At 44.0% G+C, this 20,210-nt stretch overlaps 1 protein-coding gene across 1 annotated transcript; it reads left to right on the top strand.

The window, feature by feature from the left end:
* Nucleotides 1-1,659: 1,659 nt before the first annotated feature.
* Nucleotides 1,660-3,418, top strand: MYB61 (myb domain protein 61). Its single transcript, XM_023665308.2, has 3 exons — nucleotides 1,660-1,947; nucleotides 2,065-2,194; nucleotides 2,267-3,418. The coding sequence occupies exons 1-3, from the start codon at nucleotides 1,815-1,817 to the stop codon at nucleotides 3,099-3,101; spliced, it is 1,098 nt and encodes a 365-aa protein (XP_023521076.2). The 5' UTR covers nucleotides 1,660-1,814; the 3' UTR covers nucleotides 3,102-3,418.
* The last annotated feature ends 16,792 nt before the right edge of the window (nucleotides 3,419-20,210 follow it).

Genomic DNA, 20,210 nt, shown 5'->3' with positions numbered 1-20,210 from the left:
GAGTTTGTATCCAATTCGAAGAGGAACACAATAATACATCTATATAAAAGGGTAGGACCTACGTTTATTAATTGAAATGCATTTTAACGGTCACCACAGTGGGAGTTGATTTAGGTTGAGAGTTAATATTTTCCAAAAAGAGGATGAGTTTGAGTATAGAGGAAGAGTGGTTTAATGGGTGTAATGGCAATAAATAAAAAGGGGGAGGGTGGCCGTGATATCCCACGTTGGTTGGGGAGGAGAACAAACCACCATTTATAAGAGTATGAAAACCTTCCCCTTCCCTTAGCAGACGCGTTTTAAAGCTTGGAGGGAAGTTAAAAAATGACAATATCTGCTAGCGGTGGATCTGGGCCGTTAGAATAGCAAACACTAAGTATGAATGTGTCGATGTCATGTAAATTCCATAATGAGCAGTAGGGTTTACTTGTTTTGTTATTTCATTCATTATTTCTATATTCATTCATTGGATACTGCGGTGGGATTTGCTGCTTCTTCTTCTTGCCTTTTTAAACCATCTATTTCATAAACTTCAATTCTTATAACGTTTCATCAACCGTCTATTTTAGTCCATCTACCATTTTCAAAAACCACTTTCACTATTTTCAGATTATGGCCTTAACATAGTAAATCTAATGAATTTGTGTTTAGATTAAACCTTTCAATAAAACAATCATATAAACATTAGAAATGGGAGACTTGAGAGTGAAGACTTCTTAAATATTTCTTAAGCTATAGAAACCGATATATAGCTAAGTGAGTTATTAGAATCCTTTTTTAGGTGCACAACCCAATCCATTTAACCTTCACAAATTATATTAAATAGTAGAGGTTTTTTAATGATCTGGTTAAGGGTAAATAGAGTAAGGACGGTTGGATGATGAAAGAACCACGTGAGCTCATTTAGGGAATGATCATGGTTTTATAAACAAAGAATACTCTCTCCATTGGTATGAGAAGCCCAAAGCAAAGCCATGAGAGTCGTGTAGCTCAAGGTGGATAATATCATACCATTGTAGAGAGTCGTGTAGTAGTAGAAGTAAGCCATGAGAGTCGTGTAGCTCAAAGTGGACAATATCATACCATTGTGGAGAGTCGTATAGTAGTAGAAGCAACTTTGAACAAATATCATACCATTGTAGAGAGTCGTGTAGTAGTAGAAGTAAGCCATGAGAGTCGTGTAGCTCAAAGTGGACAATATCATATCATTGTGGAGAGTCGTATAGTAGTAGAAGCAACTTTGAACAAATATCATACCATTGTGGAGAGTCGTGCAGTAGTAGAAGCGTTTTAAAACTCCACCCTTAACATTACACATATAGTATACGATTGTGTTACGAATTTTGAGAGGGAAAAGGAGAAGAGAGGGCGTCGGTGCATGAAAAATAGTGATGGGAAGAGAGAGAAGAGGAGTAGGATGAGTGATGAGACGTATATAGAAGTCAAATAGTTTAATCCTGACCGTCCAGAAGAGGACCCCATGGGTGACGTGGAAGCTCCTGAGACGATAATAAATGGTGTGAATCTTAAAAAAGGGGCTCCCCTGCCACTGCCCCTATTAAATTCAGAATCCCTACCATTTCCCTTTCATAACCCTTCCTTATCATCTTTCTCTTTCGCCCATCTTCCTCTCTCTCTCTCTTATTTTCTTCCGTTGCTGTTGCTGTTCCTGTTCCTGTTGCTGACATTTCTTGAAGCTTACACTTTTTCCCCACCTTTTTTCTTTTTTTTTTCCCCAATAAGCTTTTCATTATCCTCTGTGTTGGCACCATTTCTTTTTTGTTCTCTCGCAACGCAATTGAATCCTCCTCCACATGGGAAGGCACTCTTGTTGCTATAAACAGAAGCTAAGGAAAGGACTTTGGTCTCCGGATGAAGATGAAAAGCTTCTCAATTATATCACCAAGCATGGCCATGGCTGTTGGAGCTCTGTCCCTAAACTCGCTGGTTCCCATCAATATCATCCCTTTTTCTGTTTCTATCCATACTAATCTCTCTCTCTCTCTCTCTCTCTCTCTCTCTCTCTCTCTCTCACTTCTCCTCTCCATTCTTCCTTCCTTCTAGGCCTTCAACGCTGTGGAAAGAGCTGCCGCCTCCGATGGATTAACTACCTCAGGCCTGATTTAAAGAGAGGTCCTTTCTCCCAACAGGAGGAGGACTTGATCATTGAGCTTCATGCCGTGCTTGGAAACAGGTACTCCTTCTTTTTTTCCTATCCTCGTATCCTGCAATACCCATTGGAATTGAATGGTTTGTTTGTGCGCAGATGGTCTCAGATTGCTGCTCAGCTCCCAGGAAGAACAGACAATGAAATAAAGAACTTGTGGAATTCGTGCATTAAGAAGAAACTGAGGCAGAAAGGGATTGACCCCAACACCCATAAGCCTGTGTGTGTGTCAGCTGATGTTGACAATGAGAGTGAGAATAATAAGGTCCCGGCCACACCCACCTCTCACAGAAGCAACGACAACAGCTCCGATGAAGCCACCAACAATGCAACGGAGACAACACCTCTCCCAATCATCGCCAATTCCAATTCCCAAATCTACTCCCAAACCCCACAGGACTTTTTCCGATTCCAAACTTCCACAACCAACACACCTTCTGAAATGGTGGATTACCTCTCTTTCCATCACCTCAATTACGCACCCTCTAGAATCCCAAATCCAAATCCCAATTCCCTCTGCTTCAACCTCCCCCCGCCGCCAATCCCGACCAAGCCCCAAGTACCCACCTGGGAGGGAACCACTTTCACCGGCGGAAACAACCACTTCTACGACGCCAGTAACTTCTCCTGGGGGGGGCTCCCCGATTGCGCTAAATCAGAGAAACTAAATCCAACTGCAATTCCGGAAGACATCAAATGGTCGGAGTTTGTGGGGAATCCATATATGGTCATGGGGAACGCGGCGGCGGCAGTGCAAAATCAAGAATTTCAATTTCAAACTGAACCAATGTATGTAGAGAACATGAGTAGGGGTACGGCGGCGGAAACAGGGTTTATAACAGAGGCCGGGTGGCAGAGGCAACAAGCTTCCTCAGATGCTGTATATAACAAACACCTCCATACTCTTACTGTTTCTTTTGGAAATACCCTTTAACCTCCTCCTCCTCCTCCTCCTCTACATACTCCAATTATTTGCCTAAACAACATTCAAGTAAATGAGTTTTCTTTTTTCTTTTTTCTTTTTTTCATTTTTCTTGGTTTGAAGCTCCATGCTTTGTGTTCATAGATATTATATATATTGTTAATAGAGATTGCGTGGATGATAGGATTACTTGGTTTTCACTTTGATGAAGAAAGAATGACTGGAACTTAGTGATAGACGTGTGGGAAGGAAGGATAGAGAAGGAGATGATGTAATAAATGTAAGACATTTGTGTTTTGGGTTTATCCAGATTGTTAATGTTTGATGCTTGTCTTGTCTTTCACTATGTTTGTTATCTGTAAAATTACGGGACACCCAGAGGAAACTCAGACGTGTTTATATACATATTGGTTTCACTTTCCCCTATCTCAAACGTCACACCATTAAAACCGACCGTTAAAATAAGGTTTCTAATTTAATTTATGTATAATTGTTAAGCTCATCACCATTCATAGGTCACAATTTCCCATCCCAAGGCCACCAATTCTTCTCCCTCATCGTGGTTGGTCGGGGCGGATCGAGAATAACTTCAACCTTGTAAAATAGCCGATAGGTATGTGTTTTATGAGGTAAAGTCAACTTATTTTTGTCCCAAGTACATCGAATGTTGGAGGGGAGGTGATTAAGAATGATATAATATGATATGATATGAAATAAAAAAAATATATGTAAATGGTTGAGGGGAAGGGGAATGAAGAGGGGGGAGCAGCGGGGGTGGGCTTATAGGCATGTGCAGCCACAATAAAAAATATGTATATAATGGAAGATAGTTTTGGAATATATTAGGTGAGTGAATTTTTATTTGGGGAATGCATGTGCGCCCAAATTATTAGAAGTAGGAAGGTAAGGTATATTTTGACATTTGCCGCCTCCGCGTTGGCTTTGCCTTTGTCAATATTATGACATCTCTCTCATTTTCAATTACAATGCCTTCAACTCTCTTCTTTTCGGTTCCGGCCGACAAAATTGTACCATAAATTGTTAGAAAACATGCACATTTTTTAATAATTTGCATTGAATTATTATTTTTTTGAATATAATACGTTCCATTCTCTCTTTGATTTCCCTTTGAGTTGGAGAAAGAGAAGCAAAATGGGATTGCAGAGCTTCGAAGAGGGAAGAATCTGCTCAAATATCTAATTATTTAACCATCATTATTCAGTTGGGTTGAGATATTCCAATAATTTCCCATTTCTTTTGTTTATTGTTTTGCTTCTTTGTATCATTACTAATTTTCTATACATGTATCCAATCATTTACTCTTATTTTTGTAAAATATTTTCTGATCGAGGAACGATATGTTAGGATCGATGCCAGTTGTTAGCTCTGACACTAATTGTTAGGATCGTTCGATCAAGATGAACACAAAGAACAGAAGAGAGAAAATACAAGAAGGAATGTTGACTAAAAGTTTTATTATTGATGATTCAGGTATGTACAACAGCATAGAAGACAGAGAACGAAGAAAAGTACGTTTTAAGAGTACGACATAATGGGGTATATATATGGTTTCAATTTACTAAATATAGCTGTCAAATATTTAAATCTACGAGATATAATCTAACAAATATAACTCTATCAAATTTTTACCAAATATCTACTATATATATCTCTATCAGATCTTTACGAAATATCTTCCACATATATCTCTACCAGATCTAGGCATCAGGCTCCATATCCAGAGACTGATCCAGTCAACCCCAACAATCTCCCAATTAGAGACTAATCTAGTCAACCCCAACAATCTCCCACTTGGAGACGAATCCAGTCAACGAAGAATTTCATTCTCAATCTGTACCATACCACTTGAGGCTTTGCACAACCTCAATATTCCAACATCAACACAAAATGTTTGTTAGATTCCTTGCACCCTCTATCTTCTCCAAGTACATCACCATCTTCCACTAACCTCCAAGTGAAATGGTATAGCCTTTTGTGTTTTATCTTTGAATGATAAACCGAATTCCTCACCAACTGCATGACACTCTAACTATCTACCTGAAGAATCTTTTTGCGCAGCTTCTTGCCTAATTCTTCTAGATAGTCTGTCATCCATATCATCTCCTTTTCAACTTCAGCTATTGCCACGTACTCAGCCTTCGCAGATGAAAGAGCAACGCATTTCTGAAGTATAGACATCCCATCATTTGTAGCTTGCTCCCACTTAGTTGTATCCTCCAACTGTAGGGCCTCATCAAGAGGCTTTCGTTCCCCTTCATCACTCACCAACTGATAGTGTAAAGAATGTACATACCTATTTGGTACTGATGGCTCTAAATGATCTTTTCAACACCTGCTCAGGTGTCACTTGCTTTGCTTCTGGTTCCTCAACAACAGTCTCAGGAGTTTCTTGAGTATCTGCTACAACATCACTAGATGAATCTTTCAGCAACTCAACCTCAACTCCCACTTGTTTCACCTTTGGTTCCTCAACAATAGTCTCAGGAGTTTCTTGAGTATCTGCTTTCAGCAACTCAACCTCAACTCCCACTTGCTTCACCTTTGGTTCCTCAACAATAGTCTCAGGAGTTTCTTGAGTATCTGCTACAACATCACTAGTTGAATCTTTCAGCAACTCAACCTCAACTCCCACTTGCTTCGTTGTCCTTGTCCTGGTACTTTTCTTCAATTCTCTAACTGTATTTGTGAAATCTTTCAGCAACTCAACCTCAACTCCCACTTGCTTCGTTGTCCTGGTACTTTTCTTCAATTCTCTAACTGTATTTGTGAAACTAACTCGTTTCTGTTTGCTCATAACGCAGTTCTTATAAGAACTCATATCAACAGATTTCAGACATTCCAAAATTCCGTATTTGTGAAACTAACTCGTTTCTGTTTGCTCATAACGCAGTTCTTATAAGGACTCATATCAACAGATTTCAGACATTCCAAAATTCCGTATTTGTGAAACTAACTCGTTTCTGTTTGCTAATAACGCAGTTCTTATAAGGACTCATATCAACAGATTTCAGACATTCCAAAATTCCTTCTGACATCTTCATTCCTTTAATGCTCATATGTCCAAGTCTATTATGCCATAGGCTTGAATTTGAAGCACTCTCAGCAACAGCAGCTGTAACGGCCCAGATCCACCACTAGCAGATATTGTTCTCTTTGGGCTTTCCCTTTCGGGCTTCCCCTCAAGGCTTTAAAATGCGTCTACTAGGGGAAGGTTTCCACACCCTTATAAATGGTGGTTTGTTCTCCTCCCCAACCAATGTGGGACATCACAATCCACCCCCTTCGAGGCCCAGAGTCCTCGCTGGCACTCTTTCCTTCCTCTAATTGATGTGGGACCGCCCCCAAATCCACCCCCCTTTGGGGCCCAGCGTCCTTACTTGCACACCGCCTCATGTCTACCCCCCTTCGAAAAACAGCGAGAAGGCTGACACATCATCCGGTGTCTGGCTCTAATACCAAATTTGTCACAACCTAATATTTTATTACGGACCATGACTATCAACGACACATGAATCCACAAAATAATTTAAATATGCAATAGAGAAAATCAGTTAATTCCAATAAAGTTTTCGAACGACAAAAAAAAAAAAAAACCAATTAACAATTATGGAAACAAATTATGAAAGAATGCAAATACAAAATAAAGACTGGACTGACACCCCGGGACAACCCATTCCTCTGTTACAATCCCCGCCTCCATCATGCCCGCCCTTGACCGATGCCTCGTGCTCCTGAAAAAGGAAAACATAGCAAGGATGAGTATAAAAATTATACTCAGTAAACCACCTACTTGTAGGCTCTCTTCGCATCCTAACTTAATAGATTCCCACGATCTCCTAATTCTGTTCTAGGACATCTGGTTCTAATCTTAGTCCCTTGGAGATTGTCCCTTGGGCTTCACCGCTTCATCGTCCTTTCATTAGATACCTAAAGGTTCCTTACGTCCTTTCATTAGATACCTAAAGGTTCCTTACGCCAAGTTGATATGGTCGATATCTCTCTATGAGGCACTACCTTTGCATGGCTATCTAGGACTACATGGTATCTAGCCTAGGGGTGTGCTAAGTACCTCTTAACCCATATAGTCCTCCTATGGGGGGCGCGACCCAACCCGTTCTTATGAAGCTAATGGGTTGTACGACGTGGGGACACATTTCCCATGCGAAACCACCAAGAGCAATAAGAACTGGTCAGGAACCCTTGGTCCTCCCATGAAGCTATTAGATACCGTTCTCACGCTAGCAATCTATGAACATTCCTGAGATACTTTGTTGTCGTGGTAATCCATTAAGTTCCTAGGGGAAGGTTAAGTCTAACTAGAGCGACTTGTCGTTCCTAACATCAAATCCCTAGGCTTATCATAGTAATGGGCCATAGAAAATAACAGAGTGTGCATACAGCCGTCGTCTAACATCATACTATATAATTCATGCAAATTAGACACGCAGGCTCAACAGGGCGATGGCCTCCATCAAGCACCTAAAATGCGAAGGTCACGCTCAATGGGGCGAAGTCATCCATCAAGCACCCAGAACGCGGAATACGCAATTCCAACATGAATTAACACATGCAAACGTACAACGAAAATTTAAAGCATGATCGCACGCTCAAATAATTCACCCAAAACTTCTCATAATATTACACATCATCAGCTCATAACAATTATTCACAAGAGGCTACCACCTAAGGCGAATAACTAGCATGCATACAGTCCAAGCGAATCCTACAAGTATTTCTTCCTAAACACCGAGTGGTGACTTACCTGGTTGACGCGTGCCCTTTTGCTATTGTTTCTTTGCCCGTGAGGTGTCCAAAAATACTGATTTTCTTCAATTAGGTCTCTATTCACATAAAAACAGTATTAGAACTAGAATCGGGACAACAATCGGGCAAACAGAGGACAAACAGGCCAAAACGACCGATCTCACGCGCGCTCACGTGCGAGGAAGTGCGCCAGTTACAGACCGCACACACGATTGCTTCTACACAGTTGCGGGTTAGGCAGTCTGGTTCGGCTAAGGGTTTGCAGGCGACACGTGTCGTCATCTCACTGGGGATGCGTTGCTCCAGCCGACGATGATGCATGTCCGGTGCCAGCCGTGCCGCCCTCTGCCGCTCCCTGGCCGATGCAGTCTTTTTTTTTCTCTCTCTCCTCTGCAATCCGTAACACAGAGTCACATTTCCGATTTACATATCTTTTGGTTTGGAGTTCGGATCGATATGATTTCTTCGGCAAGGTTTGGTATTTTTTTTGTAATTTTTTGGCTTAACTACCAGACGAGTTAAGAGCGTCGGAAGTTCACTTACCGTTCTCAGATGATTCTCCGATCTCCACCTTCATATTGAGATTTCGGCCAAACCTTCTTCACAGATTGTGCGTAGAGTTGTTCTTAGGTGAATATCTCAACATTTTAGGTCTCGATTCATATAAAAAAAGCTCAGATCTGAAAAATGTCGTTCAGAACCTTACCTCACGAAATGTTCTTGGATCTTGATGGAGCATTGGCCTCGCTAGCCTCTCAGTCCTTGTACAGGTCTCGTCTGAAGGTGGATTCCGACGGTGGTTTGATGAACTTCGCAGCGACTCTTTTTTGTTTCCTCTCAATTTTCTCTCTAACTTTCTTTTTCTTTTGCAAGAGATTTGATGGGGTTTTCCTTGAACCCCTATTATGGCTGGAGGGGCAAAATGACATTTTTTTCCCCTCTGTTGACTTAGCCCCTCCCCCCCCCCCCCCCCCTTTTTTTTTTTTTGGCGTTACAAACTCTCTACTCCTTAGGAACTTTCGTCCCTGAAAGTGGATATCCCTTGAAAGAGTTCGGGGTAAGCTCACCTCACGTCCTCTTCTCGTTCCCATATTGCCTCTTCCTCACGGTGGTTACTCCATGAGACCTTAACCAAGGGAATAACTTTGTTGCGCAATCGCCTAGTGTCTCGAGCCAAAATTCTATTAGGCTTTTCCTCGTAAGACAGATCTTCCCGAAGAGGAAGCGTCTTGTGCTCGATTACATGGGTAGGGTCTGGAGTGTACTTCCGTAGCATGGATACAGGAAACACATTGTGTACAGCGGCAAGGCTTGGTGGCAGGGCAATTCTGTAAGCCACAGCCCCAACTCTTTCTAGAATCTCAAAGAGGCCTATGACCCTTGAGCTTAATTTTCCCTTCTTTTCAAACCTCAACACCCTCTTCATAGGGGCTACCTTCAGGAACACGTGGTCACCCACCTCAAATTCGAGGTCCCTTGTACGCAAATCCGTATAGCTTTTCTGTCGGCTCTGTTCCCAGTAGTTGATGCGTGCCTACCTCTTCCCAAAACACTGGTGTTCGACACCTACGCCTATATAGTGCCTCCAAGGGGGCCATCTGGATGGTCGCTTGATAATTGTTATTGTAGGTAAACTCCATCAAAGGAAGATGTTCGTCCCTGTTAGATAAAACCTGAGTTTTTGAGTTTTTCCTTATTTAGATTCACACGATTTAAGAATACCTCCGTTTGACCATTTGACAAACACGTCGAATGGATCACCAAAGTTTTAGACGGCAATTTTGTAGGGAGTAGCACAGATTTAGTTGGCCACTCTCCAGCCATTTTTAGGATAGGTTATATAGGAAATCTGTTTCGAAGATTTAATAACCTGATTTTAAGCGCAGTCAAAATTTCAGTTATTCTCTCTCTTTGTTATTTTACGCATTTTATTTTTCTTCCAACAACCTCCTGTCAACAATTTCCTCTCACCGAAAAGAAAGAATTTCCCTGGCCGATTATCGAAAAACAACAAGTGATATCAGAGCCCAGGTTGAAGCCATCGATGTATATCATTGCGGAGGAGCCAACCTATCAACAATCAAGTTGAATAGCTCAAGTGGTTAGAGTGTCGACCTAACAATACATAGGTCTTTAGGTTCAAGTAGAAGAAAATGCAAAGTGCGAAAATAAGCACATCGTGGGGTCCATCCAGAGCAGGCTCGCTCACTCCTCCACGCCGCCGCGAAGTGCTGGCATCTCTCTCCACCAAGCTCACCGCGCAATCAGCCTGGGAGGGAATGAAATCCCATCGGGTCGGTGTACAGCGAGTGCGGAAATCCAAAATCCAACATCGACTGAGTGAGGAATGGCTTGCACGCTGCCCATGTGGCTCAATCCGAGGAGGATGAGCCGGCCCTTTTCATGGTGACTGCAGCATCAGTCCTACCTGACGTCGAACCCGAGGAAGAGCTCCTCAAATTCACAGAGGTAATCGACGACGGCATAACTGCTCCGGTGAGCGTCGAACCCGAGGAAGAGTTCCAATTCTGCATAACAAAGGCACCGGCTGGGGAGCCAATTCAACTGAAGGAGGAGCAAGAGGCGGATCAAAAGAAGGAGGAGCTGACTGATGACGGGCAAATCCAGTGCTCGTACTTTGGGAAGAGAGGTCATCTGAGCAAGCGTAGGAACAAGGAGACGGCCGAGAAGGCCCATGTGGCTCAATCCGAGGAGGATGAGCTGGCCCTTTTCATGGTGACTGCATCAGTCCTACCTGACGTCGAACCCGAGGAAGAGCTCCTCAAATTCACAGAGGTAATCGACGACGGCATAACTGCTCCGGTGAGCGTCGAACCCGAGGAAGAGTTCCAATTCTGCATAACAAAGACACCGGCTCGACGACGGCATAACTGCTCCGGTGAGCGTCGAACCCGAGGAAGAGTTCCAATTCTGCATAACAAAGACACCGGCTGGGGAGCCAATTCAACTGAAGGAGGAGCAAGAGGCGGATCAAAAGAAGGAGGAGCCTGCTCCGGTGAGCGTCGAACCCGAGGAAGAGTTCCAATTCTGCATAACAAAGACACCGGCTGGGGAGCCAATTCAACTGAAGGAGGAGCAAGAGGCGGATCAAAAGAAGGAGGAGCCGACTGATGACGGGCCAATCCAGTGCTCGTACTTTGGGAAGAGAGGTCATCTGAGCAAGCTCAGGAACAAGGAGACGGCCGAGAAGGCCCATGTGGCTCAATCCGAGGAGGATGAGCTGGCCCTTTTCATGGTGACTGCATCAGTCCTACCTCAAATTCACAGAGGTAATCGACGACGGCATAACTGCTCCGGTGAGTGTCGAACCCGAGGAAGAGTTCCAATTGTGCATAACAAAGGCACCGGCTGGGGAGCCAATTCAACTGAAGGAGGAGCAAGAGGCGGATCAAAAGAAGGAGGAGCCGACTGATGACTGGCCAATCCAGCGGCATAACTGCTCCGATGAGTGTCGAACCCGAGGAAGAGTTCCAATTGTGCATAACAAAGGCACCGGCTGGGGAGCCAATTCAACTGAAGGAGGAGCAAGAGGCGGATCAAAATAAGGAGGAGCCGACTGATGACGGGCCAATCCAGTGCTCGTACTTTGGGAAGAGAGCTCATCTGAGCAAGAATTGCTGGAGCAAGCTCAGGAACAAGGAGACGGCCGAGAAAGGCCCATGTGGCTCAATCCGAGGAGGATGAGCCGGCCCTTTTCATGGTGACTGCATCAGTCTTACCTGACGTCGAACCCGAGGAAGAGCTCCCCAAATCCACAGAGGTAATCGACGACGGCATAATTGCTCCGGTGAGCGTTGAACCCGAGGAAGAGTTCCAATTGTGCATAACAAAGGCACCGGCTGGGGAGCCAATTCAACTGAAGGAGGAGCAAGTGTTCGCTCAAATTAGTGAAAGAGGTGAGCAGCAAGAGCACCGACGAAGGGTCCTCGACACTGGGGCAACAAACCATATGATCGGGCCAAGTCTGCGTTCTCCGAGCTTCACTCGGGGATTCGCGGGACGGTGAAATTCGGCGACGGCTCCCTCGTCGAGATCGAAGGGCACGGCACCATCTTTGTTCGTCGGCAAGGGAGGCAATCATCACAAGTTGACCGGCGTCTACTTCATCCCGAGACTCAAGGCTAATATTGTGAGCCTGGGTCAACTTGATTAGGTCGGCTGCCACATTTCCATCAAGCGCGGGCTACTTAGGATCCACGATGATCGACGACGGTTGCTCACGCAAGTTCGGTGCATGGCAAACATCCTTTACATCCTAAAGTTGGAGATAGAGCAACCAGTCAACCTCTCGACCAGGTACCGGAAGATGGAAGACCTATTAGGAAGAGGTGAACCACCTGGACTGGCGGCGCGCCAACTCGAAGAAGAGGCGGCCAGGTACCGGAGGATGGAAGACCTATTAGGAAGAGGTGAACCACCTGGACTGGCGGCGCGCCAACTCGAAGAAGAGGTGGCCGAACAAGACGTGAAGGTTGGAGGACATGCCGCTAGGGACACTGAGCCATAGGGCTCAAATCGGAGTTCAAACAAAATAAGGTAGATATACCACAGGTTTTAGGAGGAGATTGTTAGATAAAACGAGTTTTTGAGTTTTTCCTTATTTAGATTCACACGATTTTAGAATACCTACGTTTAACCATTTGACAAACACGTCAAATGGATCACCAAAGTTTTAGACGGCAATTTTGTAGGGAGTAACACAGATTTAGTTGGCCACTCTCCAGCCATTTTTAGGATAGGTTATATTTAAATAGGAAATCTGTTCCGAAGATTTAATAACCTGATTTTAAGCGCAGTCAAAATTTCAGTTATTCTCTCTCTTTGTTATTTTATGCATTTTATTTTTCTTCCAACAACCTCCTGTCGACAATTTCCTCTCACCGAAAAGAAAGAATTTCCCTGGCCGATTATCGAAAAACAATAGTCCCAGCACCCAGAGAAATCTAAGGAACAGGCTCGTAACATATCCTCTAAGGTTTGTTCGTCCGTTTGACGATGGAACGCTGTACTGAACCTCAACTGAGTTCCTAGTGCTATCTGGAGACTTTTCCAAAATTGAGAGGTGAACCTGGTGTCCCAGTCTGATACTATGAACACTGGTACCCCGTGCAGGCGTACTATCTCCTTGATATATAACTAAACCCACTGATCGACTCGATATGTGGACTTGCCTCAAATGAAGTGGGCCGTCTTGGTCAATCTGTCTACAACTTCCTAGATGACGTTGAAACCCTGCTTTGTCTTTGGCAAACCTAAGATAAAATCCATACAGACTGTTTCCCATTTTCACTGGGGAACGTTTCGGGGCTGTAGCAGTCTTGCTGGGTGTCACAATTATACTATGAAGAGAGTAGGTTGTGACCCTCACGTCATGACAAGCAAAGTGGCGTCCCTCAAGAGACGCCCATCCAGCCACATGCGGGCCAATATAGAAGAGTGTCATGATGCGATCGAGGAGGATGATGCATCATCCAACACACCACCATGCGAAGTGGACATTGAAGACAAGTTGAGACATACAGAGACATCGGAATAGACATGAAGGGCAAAGATAGGCTTGTTGAAGGGTCGGGTAGGGCCCCGGGCCTTAACCTCAAAAGTTGGAGTTTTGGAAGAAATATGGGCATGGAGTTTGGGAGTTAAGTCCGTCCATATGAAATATGATTGCTCACCAAGTTTCGTGTCAATTGGAAACCGGACGGACAATGCACGACACCGTATGACCGTTCACCAAAATCATGTCTACATCTGGAAGATTGAAAATGACTCGAAATGTAATATAGGGGGTACCATGGTGTTAGCTCTCCACCACCCCTGGACCCTGTGGCCTAAGTGAGCTACCCTATGGCAAAGTGTGTCGAGACGAGTGTCTCGAGCGACTTCCTTTGAAATGGGTTTTTGAAGGACGGTATCGGACGACACAGGAGTGCCGATATTGTGCCCCAGCCCGCGTGTTGGAGGTTGCTGCATACACCCGCTATCCAATACAGTATCCATAAACGACTCGGCATTGGCACGGGTGGGCTAATGCCTCGATAGAAATCAGATGGATGGATGTTCGGGAAGTTCCCCAATGAGATGAACGACACGCGGGCCCATTCTTGATGGCATGATCGAGCGAGTTATGATGGCCGACGACATCCCAAGACTCGAGATGGCATCAAGACATATGGACCCCGTCGATGGGGATCAAGATGACAAGATAAGATGCGACGTTGCATTGAGAGACCTTGGCCCGAGCAGAGGCAAGGTCGAGCCGAATGACTTGGCCTAGTGTAGAGGCAAGTCGGATGTGTCGCAGACGATTGAACATACACGCGCAGGCGGCGTGTGTGGTTGAACAAGCTTGAATTCCGCACAAGCGATGTTCGATTGGCGAAGATAAACCTCGCCTAAGGTCCGATGAAGCCACAAAGCCGGGGTGAAAAATATATATGGGGCTTAATTCTCCTTAAAGCTAGTCGTGAGCGTGTCAAGATCACGATGTCGCACGGTAAAAAAATGTAGGACCATGACACTCGCCGTTGCCTCGGGGCCTTCACCTGCTGCCAAGTCAAGCAACGGCTTACGAAATCCACTATGTCCCTTTTCATTCCGGACCACATATCTTTTCAGATCTTGATACATCTTTGTACTTCTAGGGTGGAACGTATAAGATGTATCATGGGCTTTAGTCATAATATCTTTTAAGATTCTCTCGTCACGGGGAACGCATATGCGATTTTGCCACAACAGGCCCCTGTCTGAGGAGATAGAATATCCTGCTGGTCTCTCTGTCTCAGTCTGACTCCACACTTTACTAAGGTGTTCATCAGATCTCTGAGCGTCGATAATTTGCTTTCATAGGGTTGGTTGTATGGTCAACTGTGTCATCTGAACAGTACCACCTTTGACCACCACATCTATCCCAACCCTCTTCATCTCATCTTGTAGTCTTTCCTGCGTGGTGATCATCGCGGAAGTATGCATAGCCCTCTTGCTCAATGCATCAACTACAACATTGGCTTTGCCTGGATGGTACAGGATTTCTATGCCATAATCCTTTATCAGTTCCAACCATCGCCTTTGTCTCATATTGAGCTCCTTCTACATGAACAAGTACTTGAGCCTCTTATGATCAGTGAAGACTTATACTTTTTCCCATTCAGGTAATGCCCCACGTTTTCAGAGCAAACACTACCGCTATTAACTCGAGGTCATATGTGGGGTAGTTTTGTTCATATTCCTTCAGTTGTCTAGAAGCATATGCTATCACCTTACCCTTCTGCATGAGCACACACCCTAAACCTTTCCCTAATGCATCACTGTACACCACGAGGTTACCTGACCATTCGTAATTGTAAGAACTGGTGCAGTCACCAACCTCTTCTTGAGTTCCTGGAAACTCTGTTCGCAAGCTGGAGTGGAGTCCAAGCAAAATGCTTGCCCTTCTTGGTTAGTTGAGTGAGTGCTGAGGAAATTTTGGAGAAATCTTGGACAAATATCCAGCTAGCTCGAGAAAACTCCTCACCTCCGTGACTGGTCGGCTTTGGCCACCTCATCACTGCTTCTATCTTAGCTGGGTCCACTATAATCCCCTTGCTTGACACTACGTGACCCAGAAATGCTACTTTAGACAACCAAAACTCGCACTTGGAGAACTTGGCATACAGCTGCTGGGCTCTCAGTATTGTCAGAACTTTTCTTAGGTGTTCCTCGTGATCTACCCCTGACTTAGAGTATACCAGAATTTCATAGATGAACACTATGACAAAAGTGTCTAAGAATTCCTTAAACACCCTGTTCATTAGTTCCATGAAAACCGCTGGTACATTGGTAAGACCAAAGGACATAACGAGAAACTCGTAATGTTCATATCGACTTCTGAAGGTTGTAATGGGTATATCCACTTCTCTGATCCTCAACTGATGATACCCCGACCTTAAGTCAATTTTCGAGAAAACTGTTGCTCCCTGTAGCTGATCAAATAGGTCGTCAATTCTAGGGAGGGGGTACTTATTCTTTATGGTGACATGGTTTAGTTCCCTGTAATCAATACACAACCGCATGGATCGATCCTTCTTCTTGACAAACAGAATAGGGGCTCCCTAGGGTGATACACTGGGTCAGATGAAACCCTTATCTAACAGCTCCTGTAACTGTTCCTTCAATTCCCTGAGTTCTGCAGGTGCCATCCTGTAAGGTGCCTTGGAGATCGGCACAATTCCTGGTTCTAAATCGATCCCAAAATCGACTTCCCTAGCTGGGGGCAAACCTGGTGAATTCTCCAAAAAGACGTCTACTAACTCCCTGACGATGTGTACCGATGAGGCTATCTGTTTGTTACTATTGGCTAAGGTCACGCTGGCTAGAAATGTACTTGTGCCACTACAAATCAACTTCTTAGCCCTTAATGCTGTTACAACGCTTGGGGTTCCTTGGGAAGTGGCTCCCTTGTAGGTAAAGTTGTCCCTTGACGGGAGCCTGAGAGTCACTATTCGAGTCTCGCAATCTATCACAATGCGATTCTCGCCTAGCCAATCCATACCCAAGATGACATCAAAGTCTTGCATGCTTAACACTATCAGTGTAGCTTCGATGACACGTCTTGATATTGTTACACCACCTCCCTTAACCCTATGGGTAGCTAACAACAGCTCGTGAGCAGGGGGGACACTAATAGGGTGATCTCTAGAGGTTCTTTCTCTAGGTGCGTTAGCTCTACAAATTCCTCAAAACAAACGAATGCGTTGAACCCAAATCAAACAATACTAAAGCAAGATGGCCAAATATGGGTAGCGTACCTGTGACAACTGCATCAGGCTGGTTAGCTTGCCTAGCTGTCGTTGCGTGGGCTACAGCTCGCTCCTACTGATATTGAGCACCCTGCCCCTCTGATGTTGTACTGCAGACCATTTGATGCGCTGATCGTCTCTGAGGGCAATCCACTGCAAAGTGCCCTACCTGGCCGCATCTGTAGCAGGCGTCTGTTCCTGCCTTGCACTCCCCCATGTGAGGACGCCGACAGTTAGGACAAAGGGTCATGTTCTGTACCAGGGCTCTTCTTCGTTTATCAGTGCGGCCAGGGGCGGTCTACCAGTTCTGGGGTGGCTACGGTCTGTCCCCTTTTCCTGGGCTGCAGTGTGAGATGACTGTGCTGTTCCCAATTGTAGCTTGTTGGTATGGGGCGCGTCAAGGAGGGTCGCCACCTGAAGGGCTTTCGCATAATCGAAGATGACTGGGCCGTCACATTCCCCTTCAGGTCCTCCCTCTGGCCAGCAATAAATCGTTCAGCCTTCAACTCATTAGAACTAACATAGGCTGGAGAAAACCTTGCCAACCTACTGAACTCTAAGTCATATTCCTCCACTGATCTGTCTCCCTATTTCAGTTCGAGGAACGATGCCTGCATTTTCACTCTGGCAGTGATTGGGTAATATTTGTGGAGATAAGCATCTTTAAACTGGTACCATGTAATAAACTCTCCTTGTGTATAATGGTCTTCTGAGCACCCTTCCACCAGAAGTGTGCCTCTCCTTTAAACATATACGTCCCACAATGGACTTGATACTTTAGCGGGCAGTTCATAAACTGGAAGGTCGTTTCTATGGCCTCTAGCCAATTCTCTGCGGCAATGGGATCCATCTTGCCTCTGTCAAAGGAAGGCAGTTTATGCCTCTGGAAATCTCTTAGGTAGCATGACTTCACAATCATAGTTCCTGAATCTTTGGCCCCTTGCCCTATTCACTGATTAGCCATCATGGTCTGTATCATTTGGTTCGTCAGAGCCTAATTCTCCATCGAGATCATCATGAACATCTGAAACATCTCTATTGTTGGCATGACTAACAACTAGTTTAGTGGGACTTCTGTACTAGTAGTTGGAACCAATGGGACCTCCTAAGAGAAGGGAGCAGTAGGGGGTGTATCGAGCAGCCTTCAAGCCTTGGCCTTCCTTCGGCGTCTTTTTGTTCTTGATGGCTGTGGTACGGTCCCTTCACTAGTTTGGGGCGTATCCCCAACCTCCTCTTCAAATTCAAGTTGTTCTACTTCAGGTGTTGGAATCGGGGTGTCCTGAATTTCCTCTCTTCTTCCCCTTCTGGGTCCGGGCCCAACATAAGGTTCGTGTCTCTTGGGTGCCATTATCTACCACAAAAGAAAGAAAAGGACTATGGTTACAATTACTTCATAGCACATCTTCTAGACAATGTGCGATTATAACGCCATAGAAGGTCGTGGTATACTCTATAAATACTAGCTTGACTTTTGTCTCTATGTTTCCATCACGTGAGAACATCTGGTCATGAGAGGCATGTGTTTGACGAGCGTGGTCACAGAGGATACGACTTTCTATCCTAAATGTCTACAGGACCTATAACCTGGCTGCTCTAATACCAAATTTGTAACAGCCCAGATTCACCACTAGTAGATATTGTCCTCTTTGGGCTTTCCCTTTCGGGCTTCCCCTTAAGACTTTAAAACGCGTATGCTAGGGGAAGGTTTCCACACCCTTATAAATGGTGGTTTGTTCTCCTCCCCAACCAATGTGGGACATCAAAACAGCCATGTCCATACACCCTGCAGTGGTGTACAAAGTTTCAGATTTTGTGCCACGTGCTACCACCATAGCACCCTTCACAATCTTCCATGAACTCTTCTCAAACTTTGTTGCATAACCTGTGCTATCCAACTGACCAATAGAGATCAGGTTCTTCTTGAGACTAGGAATATATTTGACATCCTGTAATGTCCACTGATTTCCTGTTGGAGTTTTTATGCAGACATCCCATTTTCCTTCGATCTTCAAATCTTTGTTGTTGGCAAGATACACCTTCCCGAAACTTCCAGACTTGAAATTTTGAAACAACTCTTTATTTGGAGATGAATGAAAAGATGCACCTGAATCCAAAATTCAGGATTCAATCGGATTGTCCACGCTAAGGATTAGAGCATCCCCAATATCTTCTGTTGAATGTATCGAATCATCGTCATCTTCTAATTTGGGATTCTGCTTCCTCTTTGTACAATCTGCCCGAAAGTGACCTTTTTACAACTCCAACACTTAACGTTTGTTTGGAGATTTTTCTCGGTTTCTTGATTTTGATCGCCCATTGTTTGGTCCCTTTGATTTACTTCTTCCCCTTCGATCGACACTGAGAGCATTGCCTAATTAATCTCCAATTTTCCGTTTGCGAATACTTTCGCTAAGAACTACATCTAGAATTTCATCAAACTTTAGTTTATCAGATCCTCGTGAACTGTTGATCGCGGCAACAACAGTATCCCACGACTCGGGTAAAGATGACATCAAAATCAATGCCTTAATTTCATCTTCGAAATTAATATCCACTGAACTAGTTGACTTGTAATCATATTGAATTCGTTTATATGACCAGCAACAGATCCACCTTCAGACATTTGTAGATTAAACAGCCTCCACATCAAAGACCTCGTTCATAACCGACGATTTCTTGTACATATTCGACAGTGCCTTTAATAAATCTGACATTGTCTTCTCCTTGATAATATCGAACGCCACGTTTTTGGACAGCATCAACCGGATCAACCCTAAGGCTTGACGATCTTTGAGCTTCCACTGCTCCGTGGTCATAGTATCCGGCTTCACCCCCAACAGGGTTCGTGAAGACCTTTCTGGTACAAACAATCTTCAATTTACATCTTCCAGAAACTAAAATCGAATCCATCAAACTTTTTAATTCCAATCTTTGAAATTTCCATCTTCACAAATCGTGGTGAATTTTGCCTCGCTCTAATACCAGTTGTTAGCTCTGAAACCAACTGTTAGGATCGCTCAACAACGCACACACTCGATCAAGATGAACACAAAGAATAGGAGAGAGAAAATACAAGGAGGAATGATGGCTAAAGGTTTTATTATTGATGACTTCATGTATGTATAACACAATAGAATACAGAGAATGAAGAAAAGTACGTTTTGAGAGCACGGCCTAATGGGGTATATATATGGTTTCAATTTACTAAATATAGCTTTCAAAGATTTAAACCTACAAGATATAATCTAACAAATATATCTTTATCAAATCTTTACCAAATATGTACCATATATCTCTATTAGATTTTTACCAAATATCTTCCAAATATATCTCTACCACATTTAGGCATCAGGCTCCATATCCCAACACGATAAGAACTTTTAAAAGCTGTTTGCGATTTCAAAAGGCTGAAATCAACAAGCATATAGATCACAAAGTTAAATTGGAGAATTGGGTTTGAAAAATCTTTACAAAACAGAGTTGAGAGGAGAGAATTGTGTGCATTGTTTGGTGTATTCCCCTTTGAATTGTGTACTTGATT

The sequence above is a fragment of the Cucurbita pepo genome, chromosome 18 (assembly GCF_057944985.1).
Source record: "Cucurbita pepo subsp. pepo isolate OVF chromosome 18, ASM5794498v1, whole genome shotgun sequence".
NCBI lineage: Eukaryota > Viridiplantae > Streptophyta > Magnoliopsida > Cucurbitales > Cucurbitaceae > Cucurbita > Cucurbita pepo.
Note: the sequence above shows the minus strand (reverse complement) of the source record. Positions and strands in the feature narration are given on the sequence as shown.

What these genes read in the sequence shown, in the direction of transcription:
- MYB61 (XM_023665308.2), top strand. Translation starts at nt 1,815, where the DNA reads ATGGGAAGGCACTCTTGTTGCTATAAACAGAAGCTAAGGAAAGGACTT. An exon ending in CTCTGTCCCTAAACTCGCTG is followed by an intron (nt 1,948 to 2,064) that starts GTTCCCATCAAT and finishes CCTTCCTTCTAG; the next exon opens with GCCTTCAACGCTGTGGAAAG. An exon ending in CATGCCGTGCTTGGAAACAG is followed by an intron (nt 2,195 to 2,266) that starts GTACTCCTTCTT and finishes GTTTGTGCGCAG; the next exon opens with ATGGTCTCAGATTGCTGCTC.